The 15,521-nt window shown below is 40.6% G+C and overlaps 1 protein-coding gene across 5 annotated transcripts in view; it reads left to right on the top strand.

Annotated features, from left to right (window-relative positions):
* Positions 1–15,521, top strand: part of LOC125882060 (dipeptidyl aminopeptidase-like protein 6) — a 341,554-nt gene that overhangs the window by 101,742 nt on the left and 224,291 nt on the right. The window contains exon 1 of one of the 5 annotated variants that reach the window (XM_049565690.1): positions 1,699–2,244. The exons of the other annotated variants lie outside the window; for them this stretch is intronic. Within the exon in view, the coding sequence (XP_049421647.1) occupies positions 2,080–2,244 (165 nt within the window). The 5' untranslated portion in view covers positions 1,699–2,079. Of the gene's footprint in view, positions 1–1,698; positions 2,245–15,521 lie in introns of those variants that run through there. 5 annotated transcript variants of the gene reach the window in all.

The following is a 15,521-nucleotide window of genomic DNA, read 5'->3' as shown; positions in this document are numbered from 1 at the left end:
TTATTGTTTCTTTTCTCTGTTTTGAATGTGTTATCATTTCCTCCACCATCTTTGTTCCTTGCTATAAAAATTGTTTTTGCTATGTCTGGTAACTTTAATGTAACTGTGGCTATTCATTACTCATTTCCACTTACTTTTTAAGATTTCTTTTCTGGCATTTGCCTTTATTTGACAGGACAGAATGAAAGCATGAGGGGGGAGAGAGACAGGGGATGACATGCAGCAACAGGCTGGAGGCTGGAACTGAACCCGTGGCCACTGTGGCAAGATCCCGCTCTACTCACTACGCTACTAGGCACCCAATAATTGAGTCATTTTAGTCATTTTTCAAGCAAACCTGCCACATATTCAGTGGTTGAAACCTCTCAGGAGTGAAGATTTGATGCTTTTCATTGTCATATTTGACAGTAAACTGAACATTTTTACATTTGGACTGTTGGTCCAACAACACAAACAATTTGGGAAGTTGTATAGGGCATTATTTCGATGTACTGATGATGAAAATTATCAAGGGCTGTATTCAAGGGCATAGGATTCTTTTCAGCATTTCTAGGAACACTTTAAACAGGTGGTTTTGGAGTCCTCTGCCAGCAAATTTTGACCATTCATTTATTCATTTTGCATAACCATTTATCATGTTAGGGGTCGTGGGGGGGGGTCTGGGGCCTATCCCAGCTGACACTGGGCAAGAGATGGGCTACACCCTGGACAGGTCACCAGACTATCACAGGGCTTACACATAGAGACAGACAATCATTCACGCTCACAGTCACACCTGCAGCCAATTTAGAGTTACCAGTTAACCTGCATGTCTTTGGACTGTGGGGGGAAGCCAGAGCACCTGGAGAAAACCCACCCAGACACGGGGAGAACATTCAGACTCCACACAGAGGGGCCACACCCCGGGGACCCCTGTATCACCGTGCAGCCTAAAAATTTGAACATCAAACACTTCATTTCCTGCATTTTGGTGAATTTTTATGCAGCGATTTGTAACTTTTCTGGAATCAGTTTGTGGTGTAAATGTCAATAAAGTAGCAGAGGACTTTAGTTTTGACAAAGTCGATGTTTTTATTGTGGATGACAAAGGCACCTACTCTAAATATAGAGGGGGGCGTGGCTTCTGTCCCCTCGAAGTTTGCACCTATGGCTGTATTCACATGCTGTGCACTAAATAGATCCATGTTTAAAATATAAGTTTGCATCTTAATTTTAATTCACATCAGTTTATTTGAACGTGTCTGGATAGTATCGTGATGCATTACTAAATTCCCACCAGTAAATTGCTGTATTAATAAAATTAGTGGAAGAAGGGCAACCGATTATGTTTTGAGTATCAGTTAATGTGAAAACTGAAGGTTGAAACTGTAGACAAAGTTACAGAGTGATGTCAGACACTGATCCTATTCTATGGTCTGAATATGTGCCATTCCTGTCATCTTCCTTTGTGCCTTTCTCCACATGGGGGCACTCTCGCTCTCTGCATGACTCCCCTCCAGACCCAAATGGAGGCAAAGATAAGAAACTAATAGAGACACTTGAGCCCACTCTATCTGCAAAGTCATGATAAGTTTCGACCGCAAACCTCTGATATCTGATGTGTTAATGTTGCATTGTGTCGTCCGCAGCTGTTGGCTGCACCGGCAGGTCTCTGTGTCTCACTTGTAAGGCAAAGACCTATTAGTCCCTGAACGTTTATCAGCGGCCACTTTCTTTTCCACCACGAGGGAGGGAAAGAGGGGAGTCTGGATATCGCTGAGGCTGGTTTCTCTGTCTTTCGGGTCCGGATCATGACAGCTTGACTCAGTCTCCTGTAACCTTTTTGCATCCGTTTCGCATCAAGTTGGGGGGAAAGTGTGGAAACCGCGTCGCTGCAGCATCGCAGAGACCCGACCGCTGAGGCTGAAAGTACGTGCTGTGAATCCTGATCACGGCTTGGAGTGATTTTTCTTTTTTCTAACTGCACAAGAGCATCTAATCGAATTACCCCAGCCATTCCTCATTGACCTCCACTAACTTTTTTTGTGCATGATTGAGAGCAAACTCAAGTTCTTTTCTTGTATTTGACAAATAGTCGACATGGCGTCACTCTATCAGAGATTCACCGGCAAGATCAACACAAACAAATCCTTCCCCAACCCTCCAGAGGCGAGCCATCTCCTCGGGCAAGGTGTCGAGGGGGAGAGGGCGGCGGAGAGCCAGCGACCCCGGCTCCAGTACCGGCAGCGCTGCGAGGACGAGGATGTAAGAAACTTCACCTTTGCTTGTCCGATTACACCTTAGGTCCAATTTCAAATACTTCCACACAGTAATGGACTCTGACATAGCATGATATATTGATGGGTATACTTATTATCCTTCTGCTGTTAATCACAACTCCATCTTCCAAAGGCGAAGTTGTCAAACTTGTGCGTCATGGCATCAATTGGTTGGCTTGTCTGTCAGTAAATGACGCGTCAGCTACGTCTCTTACAAAGCAATATCCGCTCATTGGCGCTGTCTGGACACTACATAAATCCTACAAATGGCACGTCAGGCTTTTAACACCACATGCTATTGTTAGACAGTGATCATGTGCTGCTTTACCTGTGTCACAATGCTGTTTTAATCCAAGCCTGCTTTAAAATGAGTGGGATTACTGCTTGAGTCATGGCATTGAAAACCCCCCAGCATGTGGAATATCATTACTTCCCCTTTGGTTGTTTTTATTGTCTCCAAACATGCTCAGTGTGTGTTTACTGTCAGCAGAAAACCCGATGTTTTTAGTGCTGTAAACTGCACAGTGTGACTCCCAGTCTGTGTTTGTTTACCCCAGATGATGTGTTTGTGGGGAGGATTTTCATAAATTCCACCAGGGTCACCTTCGCTCTTTATAATTGCGCTGTTCTAATCCATGTTTAGCCATCCAGAGCACCTGGCTGAGCCTGACGCGTTGCCAAATGCTCAGGTACAGACGCGCAGACACGCGGCGCTGTCCGCGGTGCTGAAACACTGCCTCTGTGGGTCTACCCGCTGCTGTCGCTCTCCATGGTGCTGAAACATTCACTCAGCACAGGTGCCTTTATGAGTCTCCTTTTATTTGCCTGTTTACTCCAGACATATTAAATACGCCTTCTTGTGAATACATTTGCTTCTTCTGTGCCAACAGTTGTTATGTTTACTGTCCATTGTGACTTTGTAATTTTAAGGTTCTATCTGGAGACAGAGATAAGGAGGTTTGCATCCTAGATGGCAAAACTGCTGTACAGGACAGGGACATTAAAGGGACAGTTCAACCTGAAATTAAAACTACATATTTTTTTCTCTTCTCTCTAGTGCTATTTGTCACTTTAGATTGTTTTGGTACAAGTTGCAGAGTGTTGGCGATATTGGCTGAAGAGATGTCTGCCTCTTCTCCACTATAATGAGACTAGATGGCACTCGGGTTGTGGTGCTCAAAATGCCGAAACATGCACTTGAAAATATTTAACAGCAATGTCAGATTCCCGAAATTATGTCCCAGTTACTCAAGATAATCCACAGACCTTGTTGTGAGCAGTTTATGCAGGAACTATTTTCTTTCTACTGCACTACCAGCTGTATCACTGCACAGACAGGAGCGTGCACCTTCTGATGGAGGAGAGGCCCATGCTCATGACAGCACAAGATGCGCACTTTTCTTTGCAAGACAATACAAAACACCAACAAAACCACAAAAACAGTGAATACAGGTCAGTTAATTAATTGTTGTCAGGGGATAAGGGGAGAAGGTTGTGTTGGCTGTCGTGTGAGAGTGTGTGTTTGTGTCTGTGTGCCTAATAATAAAGGGTAAGGGAGTGTATTAAAAGCAATCCTACCTTCACCCTGTTACCAGCAATACCAATAATTAAATAATAATGAATAATAATAAAGTCAGGGGGAGTGTCTCCCCATCCACTGACAGCGAGGCAGTACCAGGGCATCATCGTAACAATCCAGAATCCAGTTGTAAACATTGATGGCATCCTCCTCTGCTCAGCTGTGAAGTTGGCAAGCTCAGTGATGCTAGTAAAGCAGCAGTAGATGCATGTGTCCTTCTGCACAGTGACATGGTTCAAGTGTGTAGTTTGGTAGAAAGAAAATAGTTCCTACATGAAACTGCTCACGACAAGGTCTGTGGATTATCTTGAGTAACCAGGTAATGATTTCTGTAAAGAGACATTGCCGTTGAGTTTTTCAAATGTTTTATTTCGGTGATTTGAGCACCACAAGCCGAGTGTCATCTAGTTCCATTACGCTGGAGAGAAGGCAGACGTCTCTGTGACTGATATCTCCAACATTCAACAACTTATACCAAAACAATCCAGACTGATAAATAGCACTACAGGTAAGAGGAAGAATATGTTATTTTAATTTTGGGGTGAACTATCCCTTTAAATGTGCTCTTCATTAATGATGTTACAATCCTGTCACAATTTTATTTTGTCCGTACCCAGTTAGAGGCATGGTGGAGTTAGCATCAGAGCAGTAAGATGTTCATCAGCTGGCCTGAAACCTGAATTTTCTCAGAGTCCAATGTATAAAATTGTTGGCCTTATTTTTATCATCTCTAAGGTAGAAGTAACAGTATTCTGTAACTACTATTAAAAAATCAGTACTTGGTAATAAACAGTAGCACAAGCTGTGTGATTAACATTAACAAGCTAGCTGTCTAGCATCATAAAAATAAGCTTTTCACCAAGTAAAAACTGGAAACTGCCTGGTATTTGTAGCTGTTATTTTTGAGGTTGAAAAGTTTAAGCTTGAGCAACATGTTGTGGTCTTTTCGGCCTCTTAATCTTTGGTCAGAGGAGCAGTGAGTTGTCACGGTAATGAGGCAGAACTTGTTGTGATTATTGTTCTGCAGGGAAAGCGATATAAACATGTTAGAAAGTTAATATGGAGAACTGTCTTCCGAAAATGTAGACTCATGAATGCAGGGATACTTAATTTGCCTTGCCCGGGGGCCACTTTTGCCAAATGGCAGAAGGCTAGGGGCCATTTTAAAAAGAAATGAAGAAATTAGGCAAATCCAGCTGCAGCAGTGCCGCACAGGTCAGGTATACGCAGAGGTGTTGTTAGGATTTGAGGTCATTTGGGGCGTAGGGATCTCCCTCTGGCAAAAAATGGTCGGCTTGCCATCCGGTACACTCAGTCTGTGGTGTGTAGTCGAGTGGCACTGTATTAATCTATAATCGTCAAAATAAAGGCACATAAAATGTTAATAACTTCACAGAATACTGCAGAGTGAATAATTTTAATAGAATAGTAACCCTCAAGTCATGTGAGGTTATTTGTTAGTATTTTTTCCAAACAGTAACCTCCACCAAAGCGCTATGTCTCTACATATATATTTCTGCCCTGTTATGTTTAAAGTGCTCTCTACCCAAACGTCTGTGTCTCAGCTATTGCATGCTAGCTTGTGTTGCAAACTCTGGTGCTGCACAGTTCGTTGCAGGAGGTAAAACTCAGGTTGAGGTGTACATGAATATAACATGAGGTTGATTTATTGACCGGTGGTCCTGTCTTTGTGTTCGTTGGTGCAGAGAACTCCGACATGATCTGAAATCAATACAAACAGTGATGTATAGTTCATCAACCTGTGAGCCTGGCGGGGGATAGAAGAAGAGCTTTGTCAGATAGAAAGAGTTTTGAATACCGGGCTGAGCAGTGATTATTGCAGGGCAAGGGTGTGATAGTAAAACCCTTCTTCCATTGTTTCACTGGTGCAGTTTTCAGCTGATAGAACACATATACTGTATCTGTGTAGCACTGGAATCCTGCCGACTTCTCCTTCTTTTTAATGTCAATCCAAGCGTTGGCATCTATCCAGCTGTGTGGCTTTAATGAGAGTCTGGTGGAGGTGACATTTACATCATGCTGTGTGGATGAGAACTAGAGCCCACTGGGATGAAGAGCTCATTCACTGACTCAGCCTCCCTACAGGGCCTCCACAACCCTGCTCTGGTGCCACTTCAAAACTTCATCCACCCTTTTCTCCTCAGCTGCTCCTCCCTCCTTATGCGGCACTGCTCTGTCACACATGACTGTTTTGTTAAAGGGTAACATCAGCATGTCAAATTATTTTCTGAAAGCACTCTTTTATCTCATTTTCTTACAAAAGCCCTCATTTATTGCGGCATATTTTTCTGTTATCATGTCATTGCATCACTGATTAATGCCTGCTTGTAATGGTTGAGATCTTGGGTTCATTACGCTCATTGAAAGTGTCTCTGGATAAAAGTGTCAGTTAAATACCTTAATTGTTCGCCCCACAGTCTCAACGCCTTCTGTTCTGTTTCCAACACTCCCGTCCTCGTCTTCTCTGTCATCCCATCAGCACCTGCTGCCTTCTGCTGTGTAGTGTCCCTCCAAGAGCACAGTCATACATTCAGCTAATTCAGGATCAGATCGAATGAGGGAGCAGGGTGGGGTTCACTGCCCTGCTGAAGGATATATATCTATTAAAAGAAACCGTTTTCCCTGCCATGTTTCAAATAAGTGACCTTTCAGTAGGTAGGTTAGTACAAGTTTATTTATGTAGCACTTTTTGAAACTAAGGTTACAAAGTGCTCTACAAAGGAGAAAGGTTAAAAGAATAAAGGATAAGTATAACACGAAAAATAGCACACTAAAAACAGCACCTAAAAATGGGTACATGGGTCAAGCACAGAATTAAGACAGGTCTTTAGCCTTAACTTTAGTTACAGACCCCCTGAGCTGGAATCCACTTGTGCTCCCCATGCCCAAACTGGCTACTCCCATGAGACAAGGAGCTGCTTAAAGGAATACTTCATCCCTCAAATCATCTTTTGTAGATTTGTTAGTCACCCTGTGTTAAGTTCAATACATGTAGAAAACTTTGTTTTACTTGCACACCTCCACAGATAACAAAGAATCCAAAAATGTAGACAATTATTTTTGTATTTAAGTGAATGGGGTCCACGTTAAACAACAGCTAAATTACATTAAAACATCTGTTTACAAACTGTCACATACTTTGTGCTGTATAACCAAAGTCTCATTTATTCAGTTGTATGCTTAGTATTTCCCAAACACATGCATTTTTGCTTAAATGTTGCTATTTCAAGGAGAACATTGCCTAAATCAAACCTTTAAAACCTGGAGTCAATCTTCTTGTGCTGCTTTTGCAACAATTTAACCCTTTGAACCTTTTGGTGTGATTTCTTTCAAAAATATGGGTAAATAAGCAATGAGCCTTGTCCTACAAATTGCAAGGGAAAAAAAAGATTTAGATAATTATTTAAAAAAAATAGGGGAAAAAAGCTAGGGGAAAGTATATTTATTATGTTTCAACATTATTACAATTTTTAAGCACTCTCATTTCCTTGTTTGTTTTTAACTTTTTTTTATTACTGATTTTCTTGTCTTTATTTTTTCTTTTCTTTTCACTAATTTCTAGCTAAATTTTTGGGTCTTTTTTTTTCATTGCTCATTGCCTTCTTCCCATGTTTTTAAAAGAAATCAAGCCAATTTGCTCAGTTTTTAAAGGGTTAAGAAGTTCAATATGTTATTTCCATTGTCTAAGAAAGTTTACAATATTTGTGAACATGAGCTGCTCTTTCTCAAAGCCAGAAACCAGACGAGCTCAAACTTGTGTTGTATCAAGTATAAAGTCTGGAGCTGCTCCATAGATGGATGAACGGGAGCCTGATTTTCTGGACCCACAAAATGTTTATCTTTTTTTATTCCCCAAATGCTCCAGACTTTATATCTCTGACATCACAAATTTAAGTTTTAGCACTCTACTTTTTGGATTTGGGAGAGAGTTGTTTTTGACTGTATTAGACCCCAGAAATAACAGGTATACATTTGAAAATGGGCATAGTCCCCCTCTAAATCACTTCCGCTTAAACAGCACAAGCACGCTACTCATCCATGCTTGAGTTTTGTGATGGATGTTTTGGTATAGTTTTGCAGTTGTTTAACATGATCCCTTTTGACTTCAATACATCCAAAAAATCTCAGATTTTGATTCTTTGTTCACGGTTGAGGCATGGAAGAAGAGCTTTCTTCCCATATTCAGCACAACATGGGGTGAGTAATCGATATACTAATGATCATTAGGGGGCTGAAGTATCCCATTAAGCAACTCCTTGATTCATTATGGGAATACCCAGTGTGGCCACAGGGAACTTGTTAATATTCTAGCCAAGCCAATGGTCACTCATTTGATACATAGCACATAAAATGTGTCTTTAAATAGCCAAGTATCCTTCAGCAGGACAGTGAGCCCCAACCTGCACCCACACATGGCTGATCCTGTATTAGCTAATGGTGCAAACTGTGGATATGACTGTAATCTTGGAAGGAAACTACATTGCAGAACAAATAGGCAGCAGATGCTGAAGGGGTGACAGGGAAGAGAGGGGAAGTGCTGGAAATAGGAAAGAAGGTGTTGAGACTGTGGTGCTAACAATTAGGTCTTCAACTGACGCTTAAATCCAGAGAAACTTTAACCAAGTTGCCAGAGGAAAATATTCACTTTGTACATATCCGCAAACTACCAGTATCTTACATTTGCATGCTTTATACTGTATGTATCACATCAAAATTTCTAAGCTGACTTTAGAATCTGGAGGGGACCACTGTTCAAGACCATAAAACAACAACACCGGTTGTCTTTGGACAACACTTTACGTAGTTTCCACTAATGTTTGTGGCACCAAACCTGGGCGCTTTTAGCTGCATATCTGGGCCTTCCCCAGTGGCATTTGAGCCACTGAACCTGGGTATTTTTCATTGATCAGTCCCTACTTTTCCAGCAGCTTTTGGGTCACTTAATTTAAGCCAAAACATGATCTCTTCCGAACCATAAGCAGGTGGTTTTTCTGTCTGAATCTTATCACATTAACCACAGTGTTGCTCTGAAATGTAAAGTTTCCACTATAAAGAAATGTACAAATATAATGTGTCCATGGACAGTTTTTCTTATACTAAATTAATGAACATCTCAAGCATTACAAACAAGCAAAGATCAATGATACATGACACGGTAATGGAAAATATGCTGCATAAATTAAGACAATTTTTTTTGCAAAATGTAGCACAAGGTGAGAACTTGATGTACAAATGGTAATTTGGGGGCTGAAATTTTCTTTTATCTATCCAGTTTCCACACTGTCTTCCTGATCTCAGATACATCAAATAACATGCACACTCATCGGAAACTTTAGGTACACCTTGCTAGTACCAGGTTGGACCCCTTTTGCCTTCAGAACTGCCTTAATTCTTCGTCAGCAACAATACTCTAGTAAGCTGTGGCTTTTAAACAATGCTCAGTTGGAACTGAGGGGCCCAAAGTGCGCCAAGAAAATCTCCCCCACACCATTACACCACCACCAGCAGCCTGAACTGTTGATACAAGGCAGGATGGATCCATGCTTTTATGTTGTTTACACCAAATTCTGACCCTACCATCTGAATGTGGCAGCAGAAATCCAGACTCATCAGACCAGGCAACGTTTTTTAAATCTTCTATTGTCCAGTTTTGGTGAGCCTGTGTGAACTGTTTCCTGTTGTCAGTTGACAGGAGTGGCACCTGGTTTGGTCTTCTGCTGTTGTAGCAGGTTCAACGTGTTGTTCTGGTCTTCTGCAGACCTTGGTTGTAATGAGTGGTGGTACTATAGCTACAAATTACCACCAGTATAGTCACTGAAGTACAGTATTATCATATCAGATTGTTTAACTTCCAATCATTTAACAGGTTACTGATCAGTGTTTGTTCTACATACAGGAGCTCCTGACAGATGAATTAGTGTCCCTCAAATAGACAATGAAATTACAACAACTCATTATCGCCTTTGTTTGGAATGAGCTTGACTTATTCTCCATTGCGAGCTAAATCCTTCTCTGTCAATACATTTGATAGTAATCTTAGTCTGAAATCCTCTCTGATGGTGATTCCCAGCTGGTGAAACAACTCATTACAATCTAATCAAACATGTTTTTTTTCTCCCCACCCAAAGCTTTCAGTCCAAATGCATGTTGTGTGCACCTACTCCTGGTACAGGGGTTTATTTGTGACTTTTGAAGTTCCACTGACATTTTATCTGACTGACTTTCACACCTCAGCGAGATTTTGAGGAGTTTAATGTCCAATATTGCTCAGCCTTTCACCCTCATTTGGTCCAGTCCAACTCTATCTAGAAAGTGATATTATGTAAAGCCTTTAGGTCCCCACTTGAGCCTCTGCTTCCCCCAGCTGTTTCATTTCAAAGCGAAAAGTACATGCAGTCCCACATTTCAGCTTCATTAATTAGATATCCTCTCCGATGGCATTTAAGCCAGAAAAGACAGACAAAAAGCAGAAATGGATCTTTTCTTTTCACCATGAAAGCTTCGTCCCTGCGGTGTGATTTTGCCTCTCTCCACAGACCCCATTACAAGAGTAAACATCTCTGTTTCGTCTGTCTCTGTCTCGTACGATCAGCGCAATCGTAATGAGACTCAGGAGAAATCTTTTTCCTTTTTTTTTTGATGTGTGTGTGTGTGGTTTCAGTCACGTATTCCCAGAGTTGTACCTTTTTTTTTTTTTTTTTTACACCCTCCCAACTTATCTCACTTATTCTGCAGTCTAATGGCTTTGCTCCTGCACTTTGCATTAAGAAGGAAAATGGGGGGAAAAAAGTATAAATCCGCCGCTGCACATTAATGCACACACACCCTTTTCCGTTTTTGCTTTATCTCTGTGTCACACACACACACACACACACACACACACACAACACACACACAAATATACACACAAATACACGCACAGACGAAAAGAGGATATTTTTCTCAGTATGGATTATGAGACAGTTGAGCCCTGAAATGCCCTTTTAATAAGCCGGCCAATATCAGATTTGCTTTTTATGATAACACAAATAATAATGACGAAGACCAGAGAAGTAGTAAATATGCAGGATATAGTAGAATATGATTTTATATCCTATCCTGTCAGCAAATATAGAGGTTATTTTGGGGTATAATAGGGCCCTGAATAAGTCATGGGAATAATTTCCTTCCCTCAATGGGAAGATTAATTCACTGTTTTTTATATTACTTTGTCCTGTGCATGTAATTTTAATGTTTTTCTATATTGCTTTGAAAAGATAGCATGGTGATGTCCCTGTTGTTACAGTGCTATCATTAACACAAAACTGCTGGCCTTATTACTAGCATTAAAAGATGAATGTCTACTTTGAAAGCCCGCAGTGGTGTGTGTCAATGTATGTTATTGAACTTAGTCTGGTTTAATTGCCGTCACCGACACTATTCATCCTTATATTGATGTGCATTATTCTCTCCAGTTTAAAAGCCCCACTATGGAGTAAAATGTGTGAATTTATATGGATAAGAAATGATATTCTGTGAGCTGACTCAGTGAAATAAGATGCTGTATTTACTTTTTCTTGCTTCACCAACGACCCCGTTTGTTTTTCATTAACTTTAAGCACTTTGCTGCACAGGCTGATGCATTGTTCTCTGTCAGATCTAATCACCTCAGTTTGGTGCGTGTGCGCTGTTTGCTATGAGTGCATTGTAACATAACAGTGTGACAGGATATCCTGCTGTGTGAGTAAACACACCATAAGCGATGCGCACATTTATGTAATTGTTTACTGCTGTGACTGACATAAATGACTAGTTTATAAAGTACTCAAATCCACTTATTGAAATACCGCACATGACACTAAGGTGTGAGAAAAACAATATAGATACTTTATTAGCCTTGTGTTGTCATATACACAAAGGCCTGAAATACACACACACATAAACAGGATCTGTACATGCATTAAATGGGAAGATGTCAGTGAGGAGGTTGCCTTGGATGGGTGCCCTGAGCAGTTGGGACTTTGGTGCCTTGCTCAAGGACACCTCGGCAAGGCCCAGGAGGCAAACTGGCACCTTTCCAGCTACCAGCCCTTCTCCATACTTGGTCTGTATGGGAACTTCAAACAGCCTTCTGGTTCCCAAGCCAAGTCCCTAAGGACTGAGCTACTGCAGCCCACATTAGGTATTTTTCTGGCACACGATGCTCACACAGGGGACACTACAGCAAATATAAACCACACATGAGGCTGTAACTGGGCATAGCGGTGCTTTGAGCTAAATGCTAAGCAGATATAATGTTTACCATCTTAGTTTAGTGTGTCAGCCTGTTAACATTTGATAATTAGCAGTAAAAATGGAGTACAGCTGAGGCTGATGAGAATGTTTTGCACAAAGTTGGTTATAAACCAAAGTATTGGAGCAACTGAAATTTTAACCTGATGATAGGAACAGATGAAAAGTCAGGGGCTCACCAAAGTCATTGGGATTCATCATCTGAGCACCATGGATGTATCTGCTGCCCATATTGCATGGGGCACCGTTGTTCTAAACTTAGCAAGTTTAAGTTTAGCACTAGTAAACCTGGTTACTTAGTTCGACCCATGATTGACATCCTAAAGTCAAGTCTTAAAGGGTAACATCAATTTTCTGGGCCCTATGTTCCCATGTTTTTTTGTTAAAGTGACTAATGGGAACAACAGTTGTTAAAACTGTTCCAGTATTCAGCCACAGGACTGCAGCCAGGAGCAGCAAAACAGGCTGCAATGTAACCACTCTGAGCTTCGTCAATTTATGTCCACTAAAAGTGATTGTTTTTGCCACTGACAAGTCAGATTGTTATTTTAAGTATCTGACAACTTTAGGGAATGGATCCTAATGAGACAGACTTTTTTGTTAAAGAGTAAGATCCTTTTTGTTTAACCAGAAACAGCCCAACATCGCTATTGCCAAACCCACCAGACTCCATTCAAATAAATTGTAATTTGATCATCATATTAGACTCTCCATTCAAAGTCAACAGGACAAAAATAAAACATATAAAACCCATCTTGGTTAGTCTTCCTACTGTTCAGCAATCACCAACTCTGGTTTAGTTGAAATAAACCCTTCATTCACCCAGTTAGATGTGAAAATATTCTGGCTCCATACACACTAAAATTAGTGTTTAATTACATGGAGTTTGGTGGGTTTGGCAATGGCAATTGCTGAGTTGTTTCTGGTTGAACAAAAAGTATCTTACTCTTTAACAAAGAGGTCAGTCTCTGTAGGGATCCTTTACATAATGTTGTCAAACACTTGGAATAATAATCTGAGCCTGTCAGTGACACAAACAAGCACTTTTAGTGGATTTAAATTGACGGTGCAAATATGCCCAGAGTGGTTACATTGCAACCTGTTTCGCTGCTGCTGGTTGTAGCGTCCCTGCGTGGTAATGAATCAAGTTCAAAAAATGTTGTTCCCATTAAACACAAAAATGACAAACTATGGTCCAGGTACCTTTAAGTGTCTGCAGATATTTATGTTCCCCAGAGGATGAATCTTACTAACAATGGTGTAGCTGCACCATCCATGGGGTTAACATTTTTGGTTTTTAGTGACATTTCTTGACAGTTATTAGATGGATTGCCATGAAATGTGGTACAGACAATCATGTTTCTTTCACTTGTAATCACTTTGGAGATCCCCTGACTTTTAATCTAGCACCATCATCAGGTCAAAATTTCTAATTTGTCAAATACTTAAGTTTATAACAAAATAGCTACAAAACTAGTGCCCATCAGCCTCAGCTGCACTTTGTGTTTATTAGCCATTGTAGCTTGCTGTCTTTGTGAGCATGTTAGCATACTGACATTAGCATTTAGCTCAAAGCACAGCTGTGTTTAACAGAGCAGTGCAACCTCACAAAGCTGCTAACATGACTGTAAACTCTCAGCCACCCAGATCCTGATACATATACCATAATGATAGGGTGTTTGTTGTTTGAAATAGCACCTTTTTGCTTCTTAAAGGTAAATTTTTGTGTTTGATAAAAAAACGTATTAATGTGTCAGTGATGGCGGAGGTGGTCATTGTGTCAGGCGAGGTGACCAACCTTCACACACTGCAGGAAACACTGCAGTTTGTACAGCATAGTGAGAACACTTGGACAGAGAGAGAGAGCATAAAGAATATTTTTAACTAAATGAAAAGAATAGTTTATGCAAGCAGCTTAATCCAAGCAAGCCTTAAACAATTATAAGCAGAAACAACCAGGTGACTTCATGCATACAAAGAGCTGCTGTCTGTCTTGTCTTCCCAGGAAACAGGTCTTAATTAGTTTAGAATAATGAACTGCTACTTGTCTAACACTATCTGATTACAGAAGCAGTGTTTGCCAGGTTTTGCCGTATTTCGTGCTGATTAGTAAATAGTAAGTGAGTGATCAATAATGGCACTTGAGGGATAGAGTCATCAGTCTACACACTTAATTCAGGGTGGCATGTGGAGGTCCGTGTGTGTATGTGTGATGTGAGTTAGTGAGAGTGTGTGTGCATGATGTGTGCTTTCCAGATTCCTTGAGTATCTCCTAAACGAGAGAAAAGAAACGATAACTGAAAGAGGCCCGAGGGAATAATTGGTATAGAGACTCGTCCAATCACAATACAGCAAATTTAATTGTTTCCTCTTGTCTCCAGTCAACAATAACAGCGTCGAGCCTTCACTTGATTACTGTCATCGTCTAAATCTTCAGTGACAAGCTTCTTTGACCTCCAGCTCTGTTTCCTCAACGAGGTAATTTCCCCTTCATCAACAAATCCTTGAACACTTCATTTTGATCAAACATGACGCGCTCGCATGTGCACCATTTTCCCCAGTGATGAATTATGCAGCCAGCGGGGTGTAAAACGGCATTATGCTTTATTTATCATCAGGAAGCTCTTGCCAACCAAATCAGGTACACATTAAAGGCGGGGGAACTGTACGTGGCTGAGTTGGCATCCTCATGAGAAGCCCATTCCCAGCGGGCAGAAAGAGATCATGTGATTAGATGGAACTGGCTTGATTTTAATGTGTTCGTGTCAAAGTTGCTCTATATATAAAGATGCGTGCATGCATATATCCATAATGTATAACAAAGTACAAAAATAGTTTGGTAATGATTTCCACTTTTCAAGACCATGACTTTAAAGGAATGCTTCACCTCTAATATGATTATTTGTATATCAGTTAATCACCCTGTGTTACATTGAATTTGTGAAGTAGAACTTGTTTTTCTCACATGCTTTCACAGTAAAGAAAGAATCCAAAAGCAGAGAAAATTCTTGATGAACTGAGGTTAATGGGGGCCATGTTTATCAACAGCAAACCTTTATGAAAACATCTTTTTTTTTTAAATTCACACAACTTGCAGTCTGATTTAAGTCTCATATATCAATAGGGCTGACCCGAATGCTTTAAAACTTTGATCGTTGGTATGCCATGGTAATCAATGTCAAAATCAGTATTCAGATGCTCTAGTTTTTTATATGTATATGTAAACATGTCCCTGAAAATTAGTTATCCAACGGTATTTTTCATGCAACAGCAATAATTATTTTTGGTTACTCTCAGACAAGGACATTTAAACTTGGTGATAGTTCAGTAACTCAGATTGCTCTCATCAAATGTCATCAGCTGTCCACCACTACTGAGTTTGACCACATGTG

This window comes from Epinephelus fuscoguttatus, linkage group LG21 (assembly GCF_011397635.1).
Source record: "Epinephelus fuscoguttatus linkage group LG21, E.fuscoguttatus.final_Chr_v1".
Classification (NCBI taxonomy): Eukaryota; Metazoa; Chordata; class Actinopteri; order Perciformes; family Serranidae; genus Epinephelus; species Epinephelus fuscoguttatus.
This window is presented reverse-complemented; position numbering and strand designations above follow the sequence as displayed.